The following is a 23,155-nucleotide window of genomic DNA, read 5'->3' as shown; positions in this document are numbered from 1 at the left end:
TTAAGTGTTAATGTGGAAGCCTATTGGATATTTAGTGCACACTTACACTACGGCAGGGCAAGATATGAACAAAAAAAGGAATGGCAGATGTGTCACTTTAACAGGAACCAGTGAGTGCTACAAGGATTTTTATGTTTTGCTCTTCTGGGCTTAACCTGCCCCAAACACTCTATGATGAAAGAAGAGGGAAAGTCTGGCCCTAGTCTTTTTTTCCCCCCTTTCTGGAGGACCTACTGCTATTAAATATTTCTATAGCGCTCTCAGATGTATGCAGCGCTGCACAGAGTCACAAAGACTACTAATGTGATCAAAGAGGGAAAAGCACAGCCAAGTCTAGCCCTAGACTCTTTTTTTCCCCTTTCTGGAGGACCTACTGCTATTAAATATTTCTATAGCGCTCTCAGATGTACGCAGCGCTGCACAGCGTCACAAAGAGTACTAATGTGATCAAAGAGGGAAAAGCACAGCCAAGTCTGGCCCTGGACTCTTTCCCCCCCCCTTTCTAGAGGACCTACTGCTATTAAATATTTCTATAGCGCTCTCAGATGTACGGAGCGCTGCACAGCGTCACAAAGAGTACTAATGTGATCAAAGAGGGAAAAGCACAGCCAAGTCTGGCCCTGGACTCTTTTCCCCCCCCTTTCTGGAGGACCTACTGCTATTAAATATTTCTATAGCGTTCTCAGATGCAGCAGCGTTGCACAGAGTCACAAGGAGGGAAAAGCACAGCCAAGTCTGGCCCTGGACTCTTTTTTTTTTTTTCCCTTTCTGGTGGACCTACTACTATTAAATATTTCTATAGTGTTCTCAGATGCAGCAGCGTTGCACAGAGTCACAAAGAGGGAAAAGCACAGCCAAGTTTGGCCCTGGACTTTTTTCCCCCCTTTCTGGAGGACCTACTGCTATTAAATTTTTCTATAGGTCTACCAGACAACGCAGGCTGCATAGAGTTAAAAGTAAGAAAATAGTCTCTGCTCGAAAGAGCTTACAACTTTTTTCTCTCCAAAAATACCCTGCTGAAAGCACAGAGGGAAGTTAGAACCATCAACCTAACCCGCCCAAAACTTTCTGCCTCGTCCCTCAGCACAGCGGGAAACAGAAGTTCCAATGTTGAAGGGGCGGACCTTTGGCGCGTGGGCGAAAATGCTTTAATAGGTCGATGTTAAAAACACTATGCAAATTACCCTTCCCTGCTCAAGGTGAAGGAGTAGGAGCGGGGAAGGGGTAATTTGCATAGCGCGCCAAGGCGTTGGACCAATCAAAATACAATCCCTTGGAGCGCTATGCAAATTATCCCTTCTCCGCCCGTACTCCACCGTGAGCAGTGGCGTGTTTCACGGAAAATCCTTGTAGCAGCGCTGTAGCACTTAATTCAGCAGGTTTGCTTTGGTCGCTAATGCTGGTTCTTCTGCTCATGCTCAGTTAGACCTAATCTGAGCATGTGCGGAAGAACAGGCATTATCCAACGTTTGCGTGCTGAATTAAGTGCTGCTGAAGATCTGGTTCAGGCAGGAAAGGTCTGTTCACCTTCAAGTACGGGGTGCAGGCAAACCGGAAGAAGCAGGCACTTGACAATTCATGCGCGAACCACCGCCGAGTCGCGAATCTGATGTCAGATCCCGGAACCGGTCCGGTATCTGCAGCTGCAAAATGACAGCTGGGCGCTCACTTAAAGTAGCTGGGCGGTGCGCCCGACTGAAACACGCTAGGGAGAACACTGTCCATTCCTAGGTCAGGTCATGACAGGGATACTGTAACAGCAGTATAGTTTACTGACCTGAAGAAAGAGGCTTTAACCTCTGAAAGCTAACTGAGAAATGTATTAGTCCAATAAAATGGCAGGCACTAAATTTTTTTCCTGCCATGCCCCATGCCTCCTACCCAAATGCAAAATATAAATTGGTGGGCTTCCCAAAGCCCTACCAGCTGAAGATCTTTTCCTTTAGGAAGGAAGGGGGGATTTGTTCAGAGATGTTTGGAGATTGCATAGAAGAAAAACTGTACACTGGCACTTTGTTGTTTTGAATTTTAAAAGAAAAGAAATAGAGAAATCAAGTAGAAATAAAGAAGTAAAAAAGAAGGGTAAATAAATGGGGGCAGGGCAGGGGGCCCTCAATGAATTAATTCTGCCCTCGTCCTCAGGACTTGAAAATACTGCCAGGCCATCAGGCCATCAGAGTGTTCAGAAAGCCCATGATTAACTAGCACAACTTCTCCTAAAGCAACTCGGGCAGAAACACCTTGTTCTAACTTCCAAGTCCTGCATCAGCAAGAGGTGACTCTTCCTGAAATTGATCACCAGTTCAGGTACAGAAGCAACTTTAACAACTTGGCGAACAGCCCGATTCCCCTTGGAATCTGACAAAGCTCTGATCAGTCATCCATCCAGATACGGGTACAATAGGACTCCTAAGGAGCACAGATGAGCTGCCACCAACACCATTACCTTGGTAAAGGTCCTGGGCGCTGTTGCCAACCCGAAATGCAGCGCCACAAACTGATAGTGCTGCTGCAGAACGTGGAATCTCAGGTACATCCTGTGTTCTAGAAAGATGGGAATGTGGAGATATGCCTCTGTCAGATGCAGGGAAGCCAAGAATTCTTCCGGTGCAACTGGGGCGATCAACGAACACATGGTCTCCATCCGGAAATGAGACACTCTCCATGCCGCGTTGACTGCTTGAGGATGAGGATCAATTTCTAGTCGTCAGAGCATCTCTTTGGCATGATAAAGTATATCGAGTATCTGCTGGAGCTGAAGTTGTGGTCCAGGATGGGCTCTATGGCCGCAATATCCAGCTGCCTGTGGAGAGTGGTTTCCACTCAGGCTGCTTTTCTGGCCTCCCTGTGGGGAATTCCAGAGAATAATCTGCCAGGAGGTGATGAAATCTGAACTTGAGGTGCACACGGCGCAGAAGCGTTAGCAGGGCGTGACAGAGACCTTCCTAGTCTTGATCAGAGGGTCTTATAAACATGCAAACACATTTAAAACTTTGAAAAAGTCAGGATAATAAACAAAAGACCAGGAAACCGATATAAAGCATAGGACAAGGGGAATTCACTATTTGTGTGAGGTGTTAGATGGGGCAGAATCATAGAGGAAATCAGGTATGATATATATAATACATACATACAGGCATTAAGAACTCCATCTTGTTTTCTGTCTTTCTTCTTTCTGCGTTTCCCACCTTGAGCCTTGTGGCTCTAATTAATACCAGACCTCTCAGTCTGGCTTGTGGAAGATATAGGGTTTCATATTTTTGAATATAGATAGTTATATGTATCTTATAAATGCAATATGTGTGTTGGAATGTGTGTGTGGGATCCCATGAGTGATTATGTGTGCGATAAGTGGTATAAATGATATGTGAGAAAATAATTTGTATTTAATTTCAAATGTTTTATATATGATATAAGAAACTAAAAGGGAGCCTAAGAGGCAACATCTGGAAATAGAGACAGAAACACTGTACCAGTCTTTGAGAGACTCAGAACAGGAAGGGTCAGCTGGGTTGTCCTCCAGCATAGGAGGAAGGGGGAGTAAGCCTCCTCCCTCTTCTTCTGCTGACAGGGACACAAATTTATCAGCAGATGCTGAAGAGAAATGCAGGCTGACTAACACAGACAAGCTGTTTGATTTCACCTTTTTGAGAATGACAAAAAGAGTATTGGATATGTAATAATGGGTTTATGCAAATTTAGAAAGTTAAGGTAAACAAAAATATGATTTTTGAAACTTTTATTTTGATGTCAAAAAAGAATTTCTTTGTTCAAACTTAAAGACAGCCTCTATTAGGTGACTGGCTGACAAGTAGTGATGCCAGACTGGACAGAAAATATATATTGGTGAGGAACAAATTATCGTGTGGGGATTCTTTGCCAGAAATGCCAGCATTTGGCGCCTGTAAAAAATCCCACTGATGATGCAAAAATAATCTTTTGATGGATGTTATGGAAATAAATAAAAATAATACTTCATTCATGTACACTTTACCCATCTATGAGCAAACCTGTCTGCTCAGTAGCCGTCTTGAAGAACCTCTAAGACCCAACAATCCGAGGTAATGGCCTACTATTCTGCTTGGAAGGCATAGTGCCGTCCCCCAATCCGCAGAGTAGCAGCAAGAGGCCTGGTGTCAAAATTGCTTCATAGAGATCACTGGATGGCTCCCCATTGACAGCTGGCGCAGCGAACAATCAAACCTCTGCTTTGCTGACCGGGAAGATCGCTGCCTAGATGAGCCGCCAAAGTACTGACGGGACCATCTGAAGGGACGAAAGCTAGTGTGACCTGACCACCAGAAGGATTGGGGCTTGTTATCTGGCAAGGATTTGGGCTTTCAGTCCTGCACTCTCACCATGCGGTCATCCAGACCCTTGCCAAACAGAAGTTGCCTCTTAAAGGTAACTAGCTTAAGGTAGCCTTTGAAGACGAATCACCCGACCACTCGGATCCACTCGGGATATAATCTTTTTAGGAAGGACAAAAATGGTCAAAAAGGTGGAGGAGTAGCTCTCTATTGATATCCAAGCGACTGAAATGCAAGGAACTTGGAGAGAGGAAGAAGCAATATGGATCGCTCTGAAAAGAGAAGATGGAACTTCTATCTACGTGGGTGAAGTCTAGAGACCTCTGACTCAATCGCAGCAAGTTGATAAAGATCTGATTGTGGATATCCAAAAGTTTGGAAAGTAAGAAGTGCTGCTGTTGGGAGATTTCAACCTGCCAGATGCGGACTGGAAAGTTCCGTCTGTGGAATCAGAAAGAAGTATGGAGATTGTGGATGCCTTTCAAGAGGCACTGCTCAGACAAATGGTGACGGAACCCACGAGGGAAAAAGCGATATTGGATCTGGTCCTCACAAATGGAGAGAGTACAGTATATCTAATGTATGAGTGGGTGTTCACCTGGGAAGTAGCGATCATCAAACGGTTTGGTTTGATATAATGGCTAAAGAGGAGGGTGGCCACACGATACTAAAAGTTCTAGATTTCAAACGTACAAACTTTAATAAAATGGGAGAGTACCTGAAGAAAGAGCTGTTAGGGTGGGAGGACATAAGAGAAGTGGAAAAACAGTGCTCTAAGCTGAAAGAAGCTATAAAATTGGCTAAGGAACTTTATGTTAAGAAAATAAATAAAAACAAGAGAAAAAGGAAACCGACATGGTTCTCTAAACTAGTGGCAGAGAAAATAAAGGCAAAAGAGTTGGCGTTCCTGAAACATTTAAAAAAAAAAACAAGAAGAAGAGTACAGAAAGGACTACTGGTTGAAACTGAAAGAAGCCAAGAGGGAGATACACCTGGCGGAAGAGCAAATGGCTAAAAATATCAAAAAGGGAGACAAAAATGTTTTCAGATATATCAGTAAAGGAGGAAGATGAAAAATGGAATTGCTAAACTAAAAGATGCTGGGAACCGATATGTGGAGAGTGATGAGGAAAAAGCAAATGTGCTAAACAAATACTTCTGCTCTGTGTTCATGGAAAAAAAACCTGGAGAAGGACCGAGATTGTCGGGCAAAGTTACACAAGAAAATGGAGTAGATTCTGCGCCGTTCATGAAGGAAAGTGTTATGAACAACTTGAAAAACTGAAGGTGGACAAAGCGATGGGAATGGATCCATTCCAGAATACTGAGGGAGCTCAGAGAAGTTCTGGCGGGTCCTATTAAAGACTTGTTTAACAAATCTCTGGAGATGGGAGTGGTTCCTGGGGACTGGAGAAGAGCAGATGTGTTCCCTATTCTCAAAAGTGGTCACAGGGATAAAACAGGAAACTACAGACCAGTAAGGTTGTTGGAAAAATAATGGAAGTGTTGCTGAAAGAAACAATAGTGAACTTCCTAGAATCTAATGGGTTACAGGATCCGAGGCAATATGGCTTTACTAAAGGTAAATCGTGTAAAACGAACCTAATTGAATTTTTTGATTGGGTGACCAGAGAACTGGATTGGAGGACATATGCTACATGTAATTTACTTAGATTTCAGCAAAGCCTTTGATACGGTTCCTCATAGGAGGCTCTTGAACAAACTTGAAGGGCTGAAGTTAGAACCCAAAGTGGAGAACTGGATTAGAAACTGGTTGACAGACAGATGCCAGAGGGTGGTGGTTAATGGAAGTCCCTTGGAGGAAGGAAAGGTGAATAGTGGAGTCTCTCAGGGTTCGGTGCTGGGCTCGATCCTGTTCAATATGTTTGTGAGTGACATTGCTGAAGGGTTAGAAGGAAAATTTTGCCTTTTTGCAGATGATACCAAGATTTGTAACAGAGTAGACACCGAGGAGGGAGTGGAAAACATGAAAAAGGATCTACAAAAGTTAGAGGAATGGTCTAAATCTGGCAAATTAAAATTCAATGCAAAGAAATGCAGAGTAACGCATTTGGGGATTAATAATCGGAGAGAGGGGAGAAGCTGATATGCACGGACGGGGAGAGGGACCTTGGAGTAATAGTGTCTAAAATATCTAAAGGCAAAAAAACAGTGCGACAAGGCAGTGGCTGCTGCCAGAAGGATGCTGGGCTGTAACCAGCAGAAGAAAGGTGTTGGTGAGGCCCCACTTGAGAGTATTGTGTTCAGTTTTGGAGACCGTATCTGGCGAAGGTCCAGAGGAGGGTGACGAAAATGATAGAAGGTTTGCGTCAAAAGACGTATGAGGAGAGACTGGAAGCCCTGAATATGTATACCTTAGAGAAAAGAAGGGACAGGGGAGATATGATTCAGACATTCAAATACTTGAAAGATATTAATGTAGAAAAAAATCTTTTCCAGAGAAAGGAAAATGGTAAAACATCATCCGTAAAGAGGTGGACAAAAGCCTGCTTAAAATGCGAAGAAGGGTCAGCACCCAAATCCAGACGCTCAGGGCAGCCAAGGAGACCAATCTCAGCAAAGACATCAGCTGGATCCAAATTAAATACAGTGGCAGGTGACAAAAGAATCATAAAATCTGCATGGCAACTACTGCAATCGAGGTCTGGCATAGCCAGACAAGAGAGCTCCCGATGCAATAGACCGAAAAAGCCCCGATGTACTCGCCGGCTGTGTCAAACAAGCGGGATCTGAGGATATGCTGTTCAGGGGAGCCGAATAAAATCTGGTGAAAAGGCCCACTCCGCAATGATGGCAGGGCTCTGTTGAGGTACATGCATCATGCCAAGAATCCTCACACTCGGAACGAAGGCATTTTACGCCAGACTACAGCCTCTGCGCATGATTTTCTTCAGTAGGCATGGACCCAGGCCGGTTCCCCTGCTCAAGAGTACTTGGAGGAGATGGAAGCCCAAAGTTCCCACCTCCTCCCTAAGCATGCTACGAAACGCGGTACATAATCGCTGATCCTGCAATCAATGTCCACATTCAACAGATTAAGGGCCAGGGAGTCCATCGCAAATTATTGTCAGTCAAATCAAAGGTTTTTTAGACAGAAATAAAAGTTAGAAAAAGATCAATTTTAAAATTCAAGATGGCCACTGTCACACATTCACACCAAAATAACCAAAACAAAAAATGAAAATAAAAGATAGTGATTTGAGGTCTGAGGTGGTGGGGGACCTGAACCATACCCTCAGAAACTGAAAAATGATTTTAAAATCGTTTTACAAGTCATTGAAACATAAAAACATAGAAATAGACGGCAGATAAGGGCCACGGCCCATCAAGTCTGCCCACTCCAATGACCCTCCCTATCTATCTTTGCGGATAGATCCCACATGTTTGTCCCACTTGGCCTTAAAATCTGGCACGCTTCTGGCCTCAATAACCTGAAGTGGAAGACTATTCCAGCGATCAACCACCCTTTCGGTGACGAAGAACTTCCTAGTGTCACCGTGCAGTTTCCCGCCCCTGATTTTCCACTGATGCCCCCTTGTTGCCGCGGGACCCTTGAAAAAGAAGATATCCTCTTCCACCTCGATGCGACCTGTGAGGTACTTGAATGTCTCGATCATATTTCCCCTCTCTCTACGTTCCTCGAGTGAGTAGAGCTGCAACTTCCCTAACCGCTCCTCGTATGGGAGCTCCTTGAGTCCCGAGACCATCCTGGTGGCCATTCTCTGGACCGATTCCAGTCTCAGCACATCCTTGCGGTGTGGCTTCCAAAATTGCACACAGTACTCCAGGTGCGGTCTCACCATGGATCTATACAGCGGCATAATGACTTCAGGTTTACGGCTGATGAAACTGCTGCGTATGCAACCTATGATTTGCCTTGCTTTGGATGAAGCTTGCTCAACTTGATTTGCAGACTTCATGTCTTCCCTGACAATCACCCTTAAGTCTCTTTCTGCTTCAGTTTTTGTCAAGATCTCGCCATTTAGGGTGTAAATCTTGCATGGATTTCGGCTTCCCAGGTGCATGACTTTGCATTTTTTGGCATTGAAACTGAGTTGCCAGGACCTAGACCAGTGCTCCAGTAGAAGAAGGTCATGCATCATATCATCTGCCATTGAATTATTGTCTGTTGTGCTCTTGTTCACTACATTGCTTAGCTTGGCATCATCGGCGAATAATGTTATTCTTCCTCGGAGCCCTTCTGTCAAGTCTCTTATGTAGATGTTGAACAAGATCGGGCCCAGGACGGAGCCCTGTGGCACTCCACTTATCACCTCTGACATTTTGGAGGGGGTGCCATTCACCACTACCCTCTGAAGCCTACCTCCAAGTCAGTTCCCAACCCAATTTCTCAATGTGTCGCCCAAACCTAAAGAACTCATCTTGCTTAGCAACCTGCGGTGTGGTACGCTATCAAATGCTTTGCTGAAATCCAGGTAGACGATGTCCAGGGACTCACCAGCATCCAGCTTCCTCGTCACCCAGTCAAAGAAGCTGATCAGGTTGGATTGGCAGGATCTCCCCTTAGTAAATCCATGTTGGCGGGGATCCCGTAGTTTCTCCTCGTCCATGATTCTATCCAATTGGTGTTTGATTAGGGTTTCCATTAGTTTGCTCACTATCGATGTGAGACTCACTGGTCATCCCTGAAATTCCCATAGAAAATAAAGCACAGTTACTTACGTAACAGGTGTTATCCAGGGACAGCAGGCAGATATTCTCGACATGTGGATGACGTCATCCATGGAGCCCCGACGCGGACAGCTTTTCATGCAAACTTGATTGAAGATATCAAGTATGCTAGCACTGCACAGCGCATGTGTGTGCATTCCCGCTCAGCTAGAGGGCGCGTCTCCTCAACATAGTCTTCAGTTCAGATAGCTAGCAAAGAAGCCAACCCGGGGAGGTGGGGGGTTGCGAGAATATCTGCCTGCTGTCCCTGGTTAACACCTGTTACGGTAAGTAACTGCTTTATCCCAGGACAAGCAGGTAGCATATTCTTGACATGTGGGTGACCTCCAAGCTAACAAGAAAGGGATGGTGGGAGAGTTGGCAAATTAGGAAAACAGATTACGCAAAACCGACTGACCGAACCGGCCGTCGCGCCTGGAAAAGGCATCCAGACAGTAATGAGAGGTGAAAGTATGAACCGAGGACCAAGTGGCGGCCTTGCAGGTCTCCTCAATAGGCGTAGACCTGAGGAAAGCAACAGACGCCACCATCGCTCTGACCTTGTGCCCCGTGCCCCGACCCTGCTGTGGGAGACCAGCCTGAGCGTAGCAAAAAGAAATACAAGCAGCCAACCAGTTGGACAAGGTGCGCTTGGAAACAGGACGGCCCAACCGATTAGGATCAAAAGAGAGGAAAAGTTGAGAAGCCACCGATAAGACTGGGTGTGTTGGAGGTAAAAAGTCAATGCCCTCTTACAGTCAAGAGTGTGAAGCGCCACAGGATGAGAATGGGGCTTCGGAAAAAACACTGGAAGAACAATGGACTGGTTGAGATGGAAATCCGAAACCACCTTGGGCAAGAACTTCGGATGAGTACGAAGGACCACCTTGTCATGATGAAAAACAGTAAAAGGCGGGTCCGCAACCAGAGCTTGCAGTTCGCTGACTCTATGAGCAGACATAAGAGCAACAAGAAATACCACCTTCCAAGTGAGGAACTTCAGGTGAATCTTATCCACAGGCTCAAACTGAGGTTTCATCAATTGAGCCAGAACCACATTAAGATCCCAAACCACCAGGGGAGGTTTGAGAGGAGGTTGAATATTAAAAAGGCCCTTCATGAATCGAGAAACCATTGGATGGACGGAAAACAATTTCCCATCAATTGGCTGATGAAAGGCAGCAATTGCACTAAGTTGGACTTGAATAGAAGTCGATTTGAGACCACACTGAGACAAGTGGAGCAAATAATCAAGCACGGAGGGCAAGGTGGCAGACAGCGGCTCCAGGTCACGCAAAGCACACCACGCAGCAAACCTAGACCACTTCTGGGAGTAGCATTGTCAAGTAGAACTTTTGCGAGAAGCTTCAACAACATCCCAGACCGACTGAGAAAACCCGAAGGAGGGAGTTAGTTGCACAGGAACCATGCCGTTAAGTGCAGAGACTGTAGATTGGGATGCAGCAGTGAACCCTGAGACAGCAGCGAAGGAAACGCAGGCAGAAACAGTGTCTCCCAGACACTGAGCTGAAGGAGAAGGGAGAACCACGGCTGCCGGGGCCAACGAGGAGCTATCAGAATCATGTCGGCATGAGCCGACTTGAGCTGCACGAGGGTCCGCAGAATCAGAGGAAAAGGAGGGAATGCATAGAGGAACCAGCCCGTCCAATCCAGAAGGAAAGCATCTGCCTCGAGATGGTCCGGGGAGTAAATCCTGGAACAAAAGAGAGGCAACTTGTGATTGAGAGGTGAGGCGAAAAGATCTACTTGCAGCATCCCCCAGCGAGCAAACACCTGACGTAGAATCGAGGCATGAAGTGACCATTCATGCGGCTGGAGAAGACGACTCAGCCTGTCTGCAAGGCAGTTGTGCTCTCCCTGGATGTAGACCGCTCGAAGGAAGATGTTGTGACGTATCGCCCACTCCCAGAACCGAAGAGCCTCCCGACAAAGAGACAGGGAACCCATACCCCGTTTGTTCACATAATACATTGCCACCTGGTTGTCCGTACGCATCAGGACCACCTGATCCCGAAGCAAATGCCGGTTTCGGAGGGAAGAGAAGGGAAGCCGGCACGCACACGTTAGAGCCCCGGAGCATAAGTTCACTATGGGCTAAGGTGTGAAATCTCCAAGCCGTTTTTTGGGGGGTTTTTTTTGGGTGTTGAGCAGCACCGGCGGCAGCAGCAGAATTCACAGTGGATGATAGCCGGGCGGTCATCTAAATTACCCGGGTGTACCGCCCGGCTAAAAGGCCCTAGGGAGAACACTGACCTAGCATATGGATTCCAGAAGGGATGTAAAAGAACTCCATTATATGCAAGTCTTTCTATGCATATTCATAAGGGATATCTTGAAAACCCAACAGGCTGGGGGTCCTCCAGGGCAGATTTGAGAAACAATGGCATAAACAGTTTAATGAAAGATTAGGTTTATACCTTCGATAATCTTCTTTCTGTTATTCCCTGGAGGATTCCATACGCTAGGTGTTCAATCCCAACCTGCAGTCCGGGTGTTGCTGAAATCCACATCTTTTCTGAACACATGCTCCACCCCATTAGCCTGAGTTAGTAAACAATCCCAGTGAAGTATCAAAGCCAAGCACATACCTGTAAATCCAACATAAGGGAATAATCCCTATCAACATAAGTAAATCATGAACTGGCTTGCTCTGCAAAATTTTAACAAGTGATAAAAAGGCACAAAGGCAACTCAGAAAAGCATTGAGAGACAATTTAGAACTAACCTGCTGTGTGCAACGAGCACCCAAAGATAGGCCTTCCTTAATGTGCTTTAAGCAAAATGCTGGCTACTTGCCAAGGGGGATGTTAGTCGCTTAAATGGCCATTCAAATCCATCGAGCAATCACCAACCTACCACAGCTAGTTGCAGCAGTTAGAACGAAAAGGTGATCAGACAGCCTGAACACATTAGTCCTCTCCAAATAACGGAGCGAGACCCTGAGAGGAGAACGATGAACAGGGAGCCAGAGTTTCTCATCCCAATGAAGACATACAAGGTCCACATACCACAGGTGGCGAGGCAAATCCGGAGCTACTAGAATCACCTTGCCAGGATGCATCGCTATCCAGCGGATTACCAACCAACCAGAGACCACGGAGGGAACACATACAGGAGCTCGTGAACCGGTTAGGGCTGCACCAGGGCATCCAGCCTTAGACCTCCGCAGTTTGGGCTCTGGATTAGTGCTGCCCGATTCACCAATTTGAATCGATTCATTTTCCCCATGAATCGGAGTCGTCAATTCAGTGATCAACCCTCCCCCTGGTGAGGCCTGACATACCCCAAGGCCTCCTAAAGAAGTCATCAATCCAGCTGAGGCTGATCCTAGCATTGAACTATCAACTTAAATGCCTTTTGTGAGAGGGACAATTCTCCCGGATCCAGAATCAGAAGCTGAGGAAATCTGCTTGAATATTGTCAACGCTGGCCACGTGGGCTTCCGAGAGTGACAAAAAATGATCTTATGCCCAATGAAACAGCACGTGAGCTTCTTGGCTCAAAGGAGTGCTTCTCATACCCCCTTGACGATTTATGCATGCCACTGCCGTGGCATCACAGAAGACTCAAGCTATTTTTCCTTCCAGAAGGGGCTGGAGAAAGAGTAGCGCCAGCTGAACTGCCCGAAGCTCCAGACAATTGATCAGCCAACGTTTCTAACGAGGAGTCCGCTGCCCCTGAATGGATCTCCGCGCAGTGAGTATCCCATCCCGACAGGCTGGAATCAGTCATGATAATCATTCACACTGATATCCGAAGAAACCTGCCCTGTTGGAGAGCCTACCCCTGAAGCCAACATCTCAGGCTGCTGCTAGATGGCTGTCCAGGGGAGCGGCATCTGAAGGGGATAACACTGCAGAGACCACTGAGAGAAAAGGGATTCCTGTAATGGGCACATGTGCGCTTGGGCCCAGGGAACCACCTCCAAAGAGGCCGCTATGAACCCCAGAACCTGAGGATACAGCCAGGCCGTAGGAGCTGGGAAATCCAGAACAGCTCCGATCTGCTATTGAAGTTTGTCTGCGTGCCTCAGGAAGAAACACATGGCCCTTCTTGGTATCGAAGAGAAGCCCCAAATATGCCAAGGACTGGGAGAACGTCAAATTGCTCTTCTTGAAGTTGAAAATCCACCCCAACACCTGCAACTGAGACACTACTGTCTCCGCTGCACTTTTGTACTCCGAACGAGACTCAGCTCGAATCAACCAGTCGTCTAGGTAAGATGGACCTGGATTCCTTGCCAGCGGAGAAAGGCTGCCACAATTACCATCACCTTGGTTAAAATGCAGGGCGCCATCGCAAGGTTGAAGGGCAGAGCGGTGAACTGAAAATACTGTTGCAGAACATGGAAATGCAGAAACCAATGCCCTGGGTAGATCAGAATATGGAGGTAAGCCTCTGTGAGATCCAAGGACACCAGAAACTCTCCTGGAGAGACAGCTGCTATGACTGTGCACAAGGTTTCCATCCGGAAATGGGGAATCCGCAAGAAGCAGTTGACCAACTTTAGATCCAGAATAGGCCTCCAGTCTTCTGAGCATTTCTTTGGCACGATGAAATATAAGGATTATCTGCCTATGCCCGATTCTTGCTCTATAACAGGTTCTATCGCTGTGATGTCTAATAGATGTTGCGCGGTAGCGCAGACTCCGGCCGACATGCTGGAGAATTCAGAAAGAGCTCTGGAGGCAGGCAAAACAACCATCTTGTGCCCCTCCCAAATGATGTCCAGCATCCACTGATCTGATGAGACATGAGTCCACTCCTGATAAAACTGAGACAGACAACCTCCAATGCAAGGAAATTCCAACTGATTCCTGGCACCATTGGGTCTTCTTAGAAGCAGAAGCTGCTTGGGAGCCAAAGGACTGAGGCCACCTGGAATTGGAACTTCAGTAACATGGGCAATAGCCCTGGGAATCTCTTTGAGAAGAAGATCCTGTAGAATCCTGATGAAACCTGCGAGAGGAACAAAAATTACTACAATCTCTACCCGCAGGCCAACAAGACCTGCTCACAGGAAGAAACTTAGCGTGCCACACTGGACATAAGGTCGTCCAGGCCTTTACCAAATTGAAGCTGGCTCTTGAAAGGAAGTCTGCTTAGAGTGGCCTTGGAGGATGCGTCCCCTGCCCAATTACGGATCCAAAGAGTCCTGCGCATAGATACTGCATAAGCTGAGACCTTGCCAACAACTCGAATGAGATCATAAAGGGTGCCTGCTACATAATCTACCCCATCCATTATCAGTGGAGGACAGGAAGGAAGTGCCACAGAGGATGCACCAAACAATCTGAAATGACAGGCACGAGCAATAAATGAAACAGCCACCGTCGCTTCCATTCTGCCATCCTGAAAATCCTTAATCATCACATATAACCCCACCCCCTTCACTAGGAAGGCTGTGCACCTGATCATCTGTGCCATAGCAGAATCCACTTTAGGTTGTTCAAAAACCTGCTGAAATTCAGGCACCAGCAGATAAAGTTTTGACATAGCTTTACAGGACCACAGAGAGCTTTCTAGAGAGACCCACTGTGCTTGAATCAGCCCAAGAAGCTGTGGATAAGATAGAAAAAAGGAAGACAGCATTTTAAAGTGATTCAGGACCAAAGTCTGAGAAGTGGAAGAAGGAGAATCCAGCTTGAGCTCTTTTAGAACATCATCAATGAGAAAAGAGACAGAACTATGCTAAAAGAGCCTCAGGGTCATTTCACAAATCCAGATTCTCAGGACAACCGAGGCGACTAGTCCCAACAATCGTATCAGCCAGATCCAAATTAGAAGAAGTTAGAAGATATTATGGGCATTAATATTGGAATGGCAGCTGATGCAATCGAGGTCCGCCACGGCAGGACAAGAGGGCTCCCGAAGAGGAAACTTCGCCATTGCCAGCCGAACTGAACGCACTGGATCTGTATAAAAAGATTTCCAGAGAAGCTGAATAAATTCTGGTTAAAAGTCACAACCCGTGTCCATGGCAGGGAGCTGTTGAGATACACACGCTCCACCACAAGAGTCCCCAAACTCAGAATGCTGGTGTTTTGCACCAGAAGCCAGGAGAACCACTGGATGATATTCTTTTCCAAATTAACATACCCAGGTTGGCTCTCCAGTCTGGAAGAATGCGGAGGAGGCCAAATCTGAAGTTCCTGCCCCTCCCCCTGTGTGCTATGGCATGCGGTATAAGGTTGCTAATCCGGCACCAATGCAGCGCAATCACTGCACACATTCAGTAGATTAGGAGCTGGGGAGTCCATCCCAAACAATTTTTTTTATAAAATCAAGGGGTTGGGGAATTGATAAAAATCCAAAATGATTGCCGCCAGCAAATTTGCGCCAAAAATGACAAATAAAAATCCAAAAACAAGAAATAGCGATTTGGGGCTGGGGAGATGGGGGACCTGAACCCTACCCACAGAAACTGTGAAAAACGAAGTTAAATCTCTCCACAAGCCACCCCTGAAGTTCCCATAGGAAATAATGGAGGTAAAACTAAACTAAACTAAAACTTAGCTTTATATACTGGGTCAACCACCAGAAGAAGCTCGACTAGGTTAACAATAATTTAAAAAGATATGCTAAAAATGTTATAGTGCCTTTGCCCATCAGCGTTTTTAAAAAGCAGTTGAGTGGAGAAAAAAGACTTTCTGCCTCAGAAAAAGCGAAGAATGGAAGATCTTCGGACTGCCAGCCAGAGACAGACTACAACCTTCGCCCCCATAGATCCTCTGCCACGTGGTTGGGGAGCAGGAAAGGCAGCCTGCACCTTGAAACCCAGATGGGTTTCCATCCAGATACACAGCCTGCATTACAAACCTGTGGCAGTGTCACCAGACAGCATACTCCCACGAGAAGGAACCCCGGGTACTGTAAGAAGATGGCACACAGCAGACTGGCTCCACAGATCCATTAGAGTTTCTCTGTGAAGCTGCAGTCCGGCACTACAGGACTGCATACTTTTTTCCGACATGGGATCAAAAGGGAAGGAGTCTCAAGGCACCGAAGCCACCAAAAAATAGGCGACATGAATATGGGGAGACAGAAGGTCTCTAACAGGTGTGTGGAATGTATGCTATGCTCATATGTACCTTTGCTGAACATCTTGGTTTTTCTTCCATATACACTGAACAGAAGTACCTGCTGAACATTTTTGCTTTTTCCTTATCACTTTCCATATATCTGCATTTGAGTCACATAATTCAACCTCTGGCCTTCCTCATTTCTCTAATATACCTGAAAAATGTCATCACCTTTCCTATAGCTTTAGTCGTTTTCACTTCCATTCATGCTTTTCCCGTCCTGCCTTTTACTTTTTCAATTTTATGCAGCACTGTGCTGTGTCTCTCTCCTTTTGTGGTCTGTATTTTGTTAACACATTTTTTGGCTTGATTTTTGCAGTCACTTCATTGGTGAACCATATTGATTTCCTTTTCCTTCCTTTACATAAACATCAGTATTTTTTTTTAAAGCCCTTTCAGTTTACCCCAGTTTTTATACTTTCCTTATTACATCACACCCCACCAGCTCTTCTCCTTCAGACACTACTTCATTTTATCAAAGCCAAAATGTTTGAGATCAAGCACTATGAGTTCAGTTTGTCTAGACACCATGTTAGCTTCTATATGTTCACAACCACCCCAGCAGGTACCCCACTAAGCCATCAATCTTTAGAAGTGTCATCATGTGACTGGGCCAAGCGGTATACCTGTCACATATCCACATTCCTAGGCACCTGCTAAAAACAACACAAACACAGGGTTACATATACAACACATTCATTCTCTTAAAACCTGAGTCCTCCCTGGACTCCATCTCTCTAGTCCTTCCTGACCCGCCATTGGCCCTCCTAGTCTTCGGCAGTGTACGGTGCTCCTTAGTCCTTTGGCCAATGCTCCCTGGGGTCCTTGGACTGCTTGGTCATCTTATCTGACACACATGCACTGAGGGCTCTCCCAGCCCCTCAGCTGTCTTCTCGAAAATACACACAGAGGACTCACCTGGATTCTTCTCCTTCACTGATCCCACATTCAGTCGTCAAGCCTAAGCCCCTTGACTCCAGGCTCTACCGGATCCCCAGCTACTTCAGCTCTTTCCCTGCCAGTAGATAGATCTCCATGGACTCACCAGGCTTTCTCTGCTGTACCAGTCCCTGTCAGGACTGGTCAGCCACAAATTACCAGATCTCTTTATCTCTGCCTGTGTATAGGTTCCTGCAGACCCTCCCAACACCAGACTTCTGTTCTCCGCTGCCCCATTCCCCCCTGTCATGAATAGTCAGCATGGCCACTCTACTCCACTGCACCGGGACCCCTATCAGGGCCTTTCAGGCTTTATCAGGAGTTAGGCCAAAACTAGCAGTCCTCCTCCCAATAGTCACCCAGTTACTGAAGGAGCTTCTTGCTTTCTGAGCTCTCTGTGCTGGGAGCTGTTCTTTTCAGCACTACAATCCACTCAGGGTAAGCTCCCAGCAGCACTTATGCAAATAAGCTCTCCTCTCAGGCTCCATAAGCGCCACTGCATGGGCTCCCTCCACTGGCCAGTGACAGGTACTCTACCCTGTCACAAGAAGGAACACTGATCTTGGCCACTCCCATCTTAATCTTAATCTCTTACTCTTGTGAAATAGCTCCCTCGTCCTGTTCTCTAATTTCAGGTAATCTAGATATTAATGCATATGACTATGTCAAGTGAGAATTAGGAAAGGAGATACACACGAATCAAACTAAGGTTTTTTAAAAATTATGTTAAACAGAGGTATTAAAAAGTTTAACCCAGATCCTCTTTCCTCACACAGACTTTATATCATAATACAAGTCATTCACATCCAGCAGAAGTAGCATCTGCCCTCAGGAGGCATGGGACATGTAACAGCAGAATGACTTTAAAAGGAAATAGGCTGGGGGAAGTAGCTAAGTTAGACCCTAGGTAGCTTATGTTGAGCTGCACAGTATAGACATGGAACTTCTATTACATGGGATGAAACATGTTTATCCAGAAGTTCAAACATTATAGATGAACTATGTTCAATCTTGTGTTTTGGATTCTGAATATACACACAACTTTTAAAATGTTTGTTTGGTATCAATACTTATACAATTTTAGACTTTAAAAAAAAACAAAAAAAAAAACTTACCTATTTCTGGGAGGATACTGTCTCATTGAACTCAAAGGCGATACAGTTGGCTTGAAGGTTGGAGATGTAAAGCCATTGATAAATCCAGTATTTGGAAAAGGTGTTACCTATAAAAATAAATAAATGCTTGGCATATCAGTCTTAAAAGAAGGGCTAACTATTTTCAAATAGTTAAATAAATTATCACTTGGCATAGAAGACTCATTTTCAGTCTTAGCTATTTCCATATTTCTCATATGATAACTCATTACTGCTGAAGCTTTGTTTAAACATACCCCCCCCCCCGAATCCTCCTCAAGAAAACCCTAGACTGAAAATATCCTGCTTCAATAGTACAATTACAATATTGAAGAGCTACATCATATTTTCATTAACAGAAGCTGTAAAATCATAGTTTTTAGAAAAAGCTAGGGCTGCAGGAAGATTAAAAATTGTAATCTAAACTAAACTAAATCTTAGGTTTATATACCGCATCCTCTCCACAATCGTAGAGCTCGGCACAGTTTACAAGAGTTGAGAGAGAAAGGAACTCCAATGAAGGTTAAAGGGTATAGTGAGAAGGATATTTGGAGGGCTTAGGATGCCAAAGACGGGGTATTACATTTTTGAAAACAGCCAGGTTTTCAGATGTTTGCGGAAGAGTTGGAGAGAGCTCACGATCCGAAGGGGGGAGGTAAGGTTGTTCCAGAGCTCGGTGAATCTGAAGGGGAGGGAGGTCCCTAGTTTTCCTGCACAGGAAATGCCTTTTAATGAAGGAAAGGATAGTTTTAGTTTGTGAGTGGGTCTGGAGTTATTAAGATTTAAGGAGTTAAGTGGGATAAAGGGAGGGAGGATGCCGTGAAGGATTTTGAAAGTTAGACAGGCGCATTTAAAGTGGACCCTGGCGATAATCGGAAGCCAGTGAAGCTTGAACAGGAGCGGTGAGACATGGTCGAATTTACTTTTTGCGAAGATGAGCTTGGCTGCGGCATTCTGGATCCACTGGAGTCTATGAAGGTTTTTCTTGGTAAGGCTTAGGTAGATTGAGTTGCAATAGTCCAATCTGGACAGGATGATGGATTGGATGAGGACGGTAAAATGATTTTGATGGAAATAGGATCTTACTTTCCTCAGCATGTGAAGGCTGAAAAAGCATTCTTTTGCCAAGGAATTGAAGTGGTCGTTGAAAGACAAAGTGGAGTCGATGATGATGCCCAGAACATTGCTTGAGGACTCCAGCTGCAGAGTGGAGCTAGAGGACAGAGGGATGGAGGTGGGAAGTTGGTCTAGTTTAGGGCCGAGCCAAAGTAGTTTAGTTTTGGACTCGTTCAGTTTCATTTTGACAGTATGGGCCCAGGACTGAAGGTTCGTTATACAGGAGGATATGTTCTCCGAGAGGTTGGTAAGGTTTGGGTCGGTCTCGAGAAGGACTAGGATATCATCAGCATAAGTGTAAATTGTTTCTAGAGGGGATAGATAGAGGAGTTTAAGGGAAGACATATAGATGTTAAACAGAATAGGAGAACGAGGAGAGCCTTGCGGGACTCCACACGTTGGTTCCCAGGGGGCGGATGAGGTGCCATTTATGTTGACGGTGTAAGAACGAGAACGTAAGAATTTTGAGAACCAATCTAGGACTGTGGAGTTGATGCCTATCTCGGAGAGTTGGTAGACTAGGATGTCATGGTGAACAATGTCAAAAGCAGTAGAAAGGTCGAATTGAAGGAGGATGGCAAACTTATTTCGAGAGTGGAGTAGTTGGACCTTTGAGATTAAGGAGGTCAGTAGTGATTCGGTGCTGAAATTGGGACGAAATCCATATTGATAAGGTAGGAGAATAGAGAATCTCTCTAAATATGATGCGAGTTGGGTGGCTATGATGGACTCGAGCAACTTGGTTAATAGAGGGATATTTGCTTTTGGGCGATAGCTGAATGGTGTGGAGGGGTCTAGGTCAGATTTTTTTCAGTAGAGGGGTCAGGGCAATATGGCCCATTTCTGGGGAGAAAAGGCCCGAGTGTAAGGCGGAATTGATGAGTTCGGTAATAGAAGAGATGGCCTGCACGGGAATTTTCTCATATAGGTAGGAGGGGAATGGGTCTAAGGAGCAGTTGCAGGATTTCAGTTTGAGGCAAAGTTTGAGGACCATGGGTTCGGATACGAGCTCAAAGGTGGACCAGGATCTGTCGACTGGGATGGGGTAGGAGGTCGTTAGGGTAGAATTGGAGTTGGTGGGCACCAGGGAGTTGTAGGGGACTGTAGGTGGGAAGGAGGATCTCAAGGTAGTGATCTTATTGTTGAAGAATTTCGCCAGAACACTAGCTGAGGGAGAGGAGGGGACCAAGTTGGAGCCTTTTTTGGAAGTTGAGGAACGCCAGATATTGAATAGAGTACTGCTCTGGTTGTTGGATCTGGTAATTTTATCTCCATAGAAGTTCTGTCTTGCTTTTTTCAGAACTGTATTGTAGAACTTGATATTGGCCCTCCAGGACTGTCTGTCAATAGGGGATTTAGATTTTTTCCATTTGCGCTCCAGAGCTTGACATTTCTGCTTTAATTCTCTGTGATAGGGGAGATACCAAGGGGCCTTACATGAGTAGAAGATGGTTTTAGTGGAAAGAGGGGCGAGGGAGTGATATGTGGACTGGGAGAGTGTGACCCAATTATGCCAGTTGGATTCTGGGTCTGCAGGCTGAGGAATGGAGAATAGGTTGAGAAATTTGGTCCAGAACAGGTCGTTCGTAATTTTTTTGCGGAAGGGCCTCAAAAGGCGACATGAAAATGGGGAGACAGAAGGTCCCTAAGAGGTGGTCTGACCAGGGTACATGATCCCAGCAAGTGTCGCCGGCTAAAGTTTTGTGGGCGGTAAGATCGAGGAAACTAATGAGGTCAAGTGTGTGCCCCTTTTCATGGGTTGGGGATGGGGCAGGGGGGGGAAGCTAATAAATTTGGTTGTGTCTTTGCTGGTGAGGTCGTCTAGGTGAAGATTGATGTCCCTGATAATCAGTAGTCTTTGGAATTTGAGGAAGGCATTTGTTATAGTCTCGAGGACGAGTTCAGAGGATTTGTTCCAAGGGGTAGGTGGGCGATGTAGAAGCAGGATACCCAGTGCATGAGGGTGAAGTTCATCGTTGACAGAGGCAGGCATGTATTCTAGTGAGATGTGACTGCCTTTTTCGAGGAGCTGGACATCGAAGAATGATTTGTAGAGTAATGCCAGGCCACCTCCTTTACGGTTAGTTCTGGGAGAGAAGAGGCCATGGTAGCCGTGGGAGCAGAGTTTGTTTTGAGTAAATTGGTCATCTTTTGTGATCCATGATTCCGTGATGCATAGGAATCCGGGGTCAGAATCCTCAAGTAGATCCTTCAAAATTTGGATCTTGTTGCATGCAGATCTGACATTGCAATAAAGTGTTGGGACTGGGGTGAGGGAGTCTGAGGCAAGGTTTGGGAGGTTGGCAGGGGGAATAGGCTTTAGAGAGTCAAGGTTGGTTCGTCAAGGGTTTTTTTTGGGGGGGATGGTTTCTGGTGCATATCAGCGTGGGGATTCTGAAGCCAGGGCAGATATTACTGACACTTGCGGAATTGAGGAGGTTGGGAAAGGGAGATAATAAGCACAAGGTGGTGTTGAGCGAGGAGCAGAGTAGGAGGAGCAGAGTAGGAGGAGAAGGAGCCACGAGGGTGGCTTCATGGTGAGAGATTGGGAAGCCTTTGTGGGTGGGGAGGCAGATAAGAATTGGGGAGCCTTTGGAAAGGGGAGGCAGGCCTTTTTTTTTTTTTTTAAGAAAGCTAGGATGGAGGAAGGGCTAGGCAGCAGAGCCCGATCCTTAGCGGAGAATGAAGTTAGAAAATTCCCTTGTTTTATGGGGGGGCCTGGGCTGGGCGTCTAATAAGGGTGAAAATTTGGGAATATGCCTAGCTGATATCTGGTAGTTACCTGGGAGTGAGGCCGGGGAGGATCTAGGCAGACGAGTAGGGGGAAGACTTAGACAAACTTAGCAGCTGGATAGTGACTAGTAAGAACTGTGAGCATAGGTCAGGCAAGGTGGAACTTAGCCTAGATAGGAGAGAACTTAGCAGTGAAGGCACTTAGCAGCTGGATAGTGGCAAGTAAGAACTGTGAACAAGGTCAGGCATAGCATGAGTTCCCCTTGAGGAAAATCAGGAAACAATCCTTCAAGTTTAAGAGGTGTGAGGCGGAAGAAGGAGAGAACAGGTTGGAAGGGAGCTTCCTCCTTCCTCTGCCTAGAGGAGTCTTTGAAGGGAGAGCTTCTGTCCGCCCTCAGTGAGCTAAGGGGGAGTCTGGGGATCCAGTGCTGAAATGGGTAAGGAACAGTCCTGTACTACAGGAAGCTTTCCAGCAGACCCCAGAGGCTGTAGGGAACGGGCTCAGAGGGGGTAGAAGCAGAGCCGATCTCTCCTGCTAACGCGGCAACGGGCGGAGGAAGGAGGGACAAGATGGAGGAAAGCTACCTCCTTTCTCTGCCTGGGAAAAGTCGCTGGGGGGAGGATCTTTCGGCAGCCCTCGGGGGGCTGAAGATGAATCCGACGCTGGAAGCTTTCGGCGGCCCTCGGAGGGCTGAAGATGAATCCGGCACTGGAAGAATTCGAAGGAGAAGCGGGCGATTGTGTTGTATGTTAGCAATTAATATGCAAGATATTTTTAAAGGAAATACAACAACAAAATTCCTGAAATCAAGCATAAACCACTTGTTTACCTGTAGTTCCCTTTCTGTTTTTCATCTAATACCTAGCTCTGCAAGTTAATTTTTTTATTTTAGCAGTACTCAGTCCAGGTGATTTGCTAATCTTCAATTTATCAAATTGCACTATTTTCTAGGTTTACAGAGATTTGATTCAGTTTGTCTGTCCCATCAGCACTGGATATAATTTCTGGCACTGGTATCTCCCCCACATCTTCCTCAATGAAGACTGAAGCAAAAAATTCATTTTATTTCTCCACTTTGGCCTTGTCTTCCCGAATGCCCCTTTTACCCTCTGGTTATTTAGTGAGCCA

The 23,155-nt window shown here is 46.0% G+C and overlaps 1 protein-coding gene across 14 annotated transcripts in view; it reads right to left on the bottom strand.

Annotated features, from left to right (window-relative positions):
* LARP4B (La ribonucleoprotein 4B) overlaps positions 1-23,155 on the bottom strand; it is a 505,004-nt gene that overhangs the window by 310,217 nt on the left and 171,632 nt on the right. For all 14 annotated transcript variants that reach the window (XM_033931563.1, XM_033931553.1, XM_033931560.1 and 11 more), the window contains one exon: positions 18,160-18,266. In XM_033931563.1, the coding sequence (XP_033787454.1) occupies positions 18,160-18,266 (107 nt within the window). The remainder of the gene's footprint in view (positions 1-18,159; positions 18,267-23,155) is intronic.

This window comes from Geotrypetes seraphini, chromosome 2 (genome assembly GCF_902459505.1).
Source record: "Geotrypetes seraphini chromosome 2, aGeoSer1.1, whole genome shotgun sequence".
NCBI classification, from domain to species: domain Eukaryota; kingdom Metazoa; phylum Chordata; class Amphibia; order Gymnophiona; family Dermophiidae; genus Geotrypetes; species Geotrypetes seraphini.
This window is presented reverse-complemented; position numbering and strand designations above follow the sequence as displayed.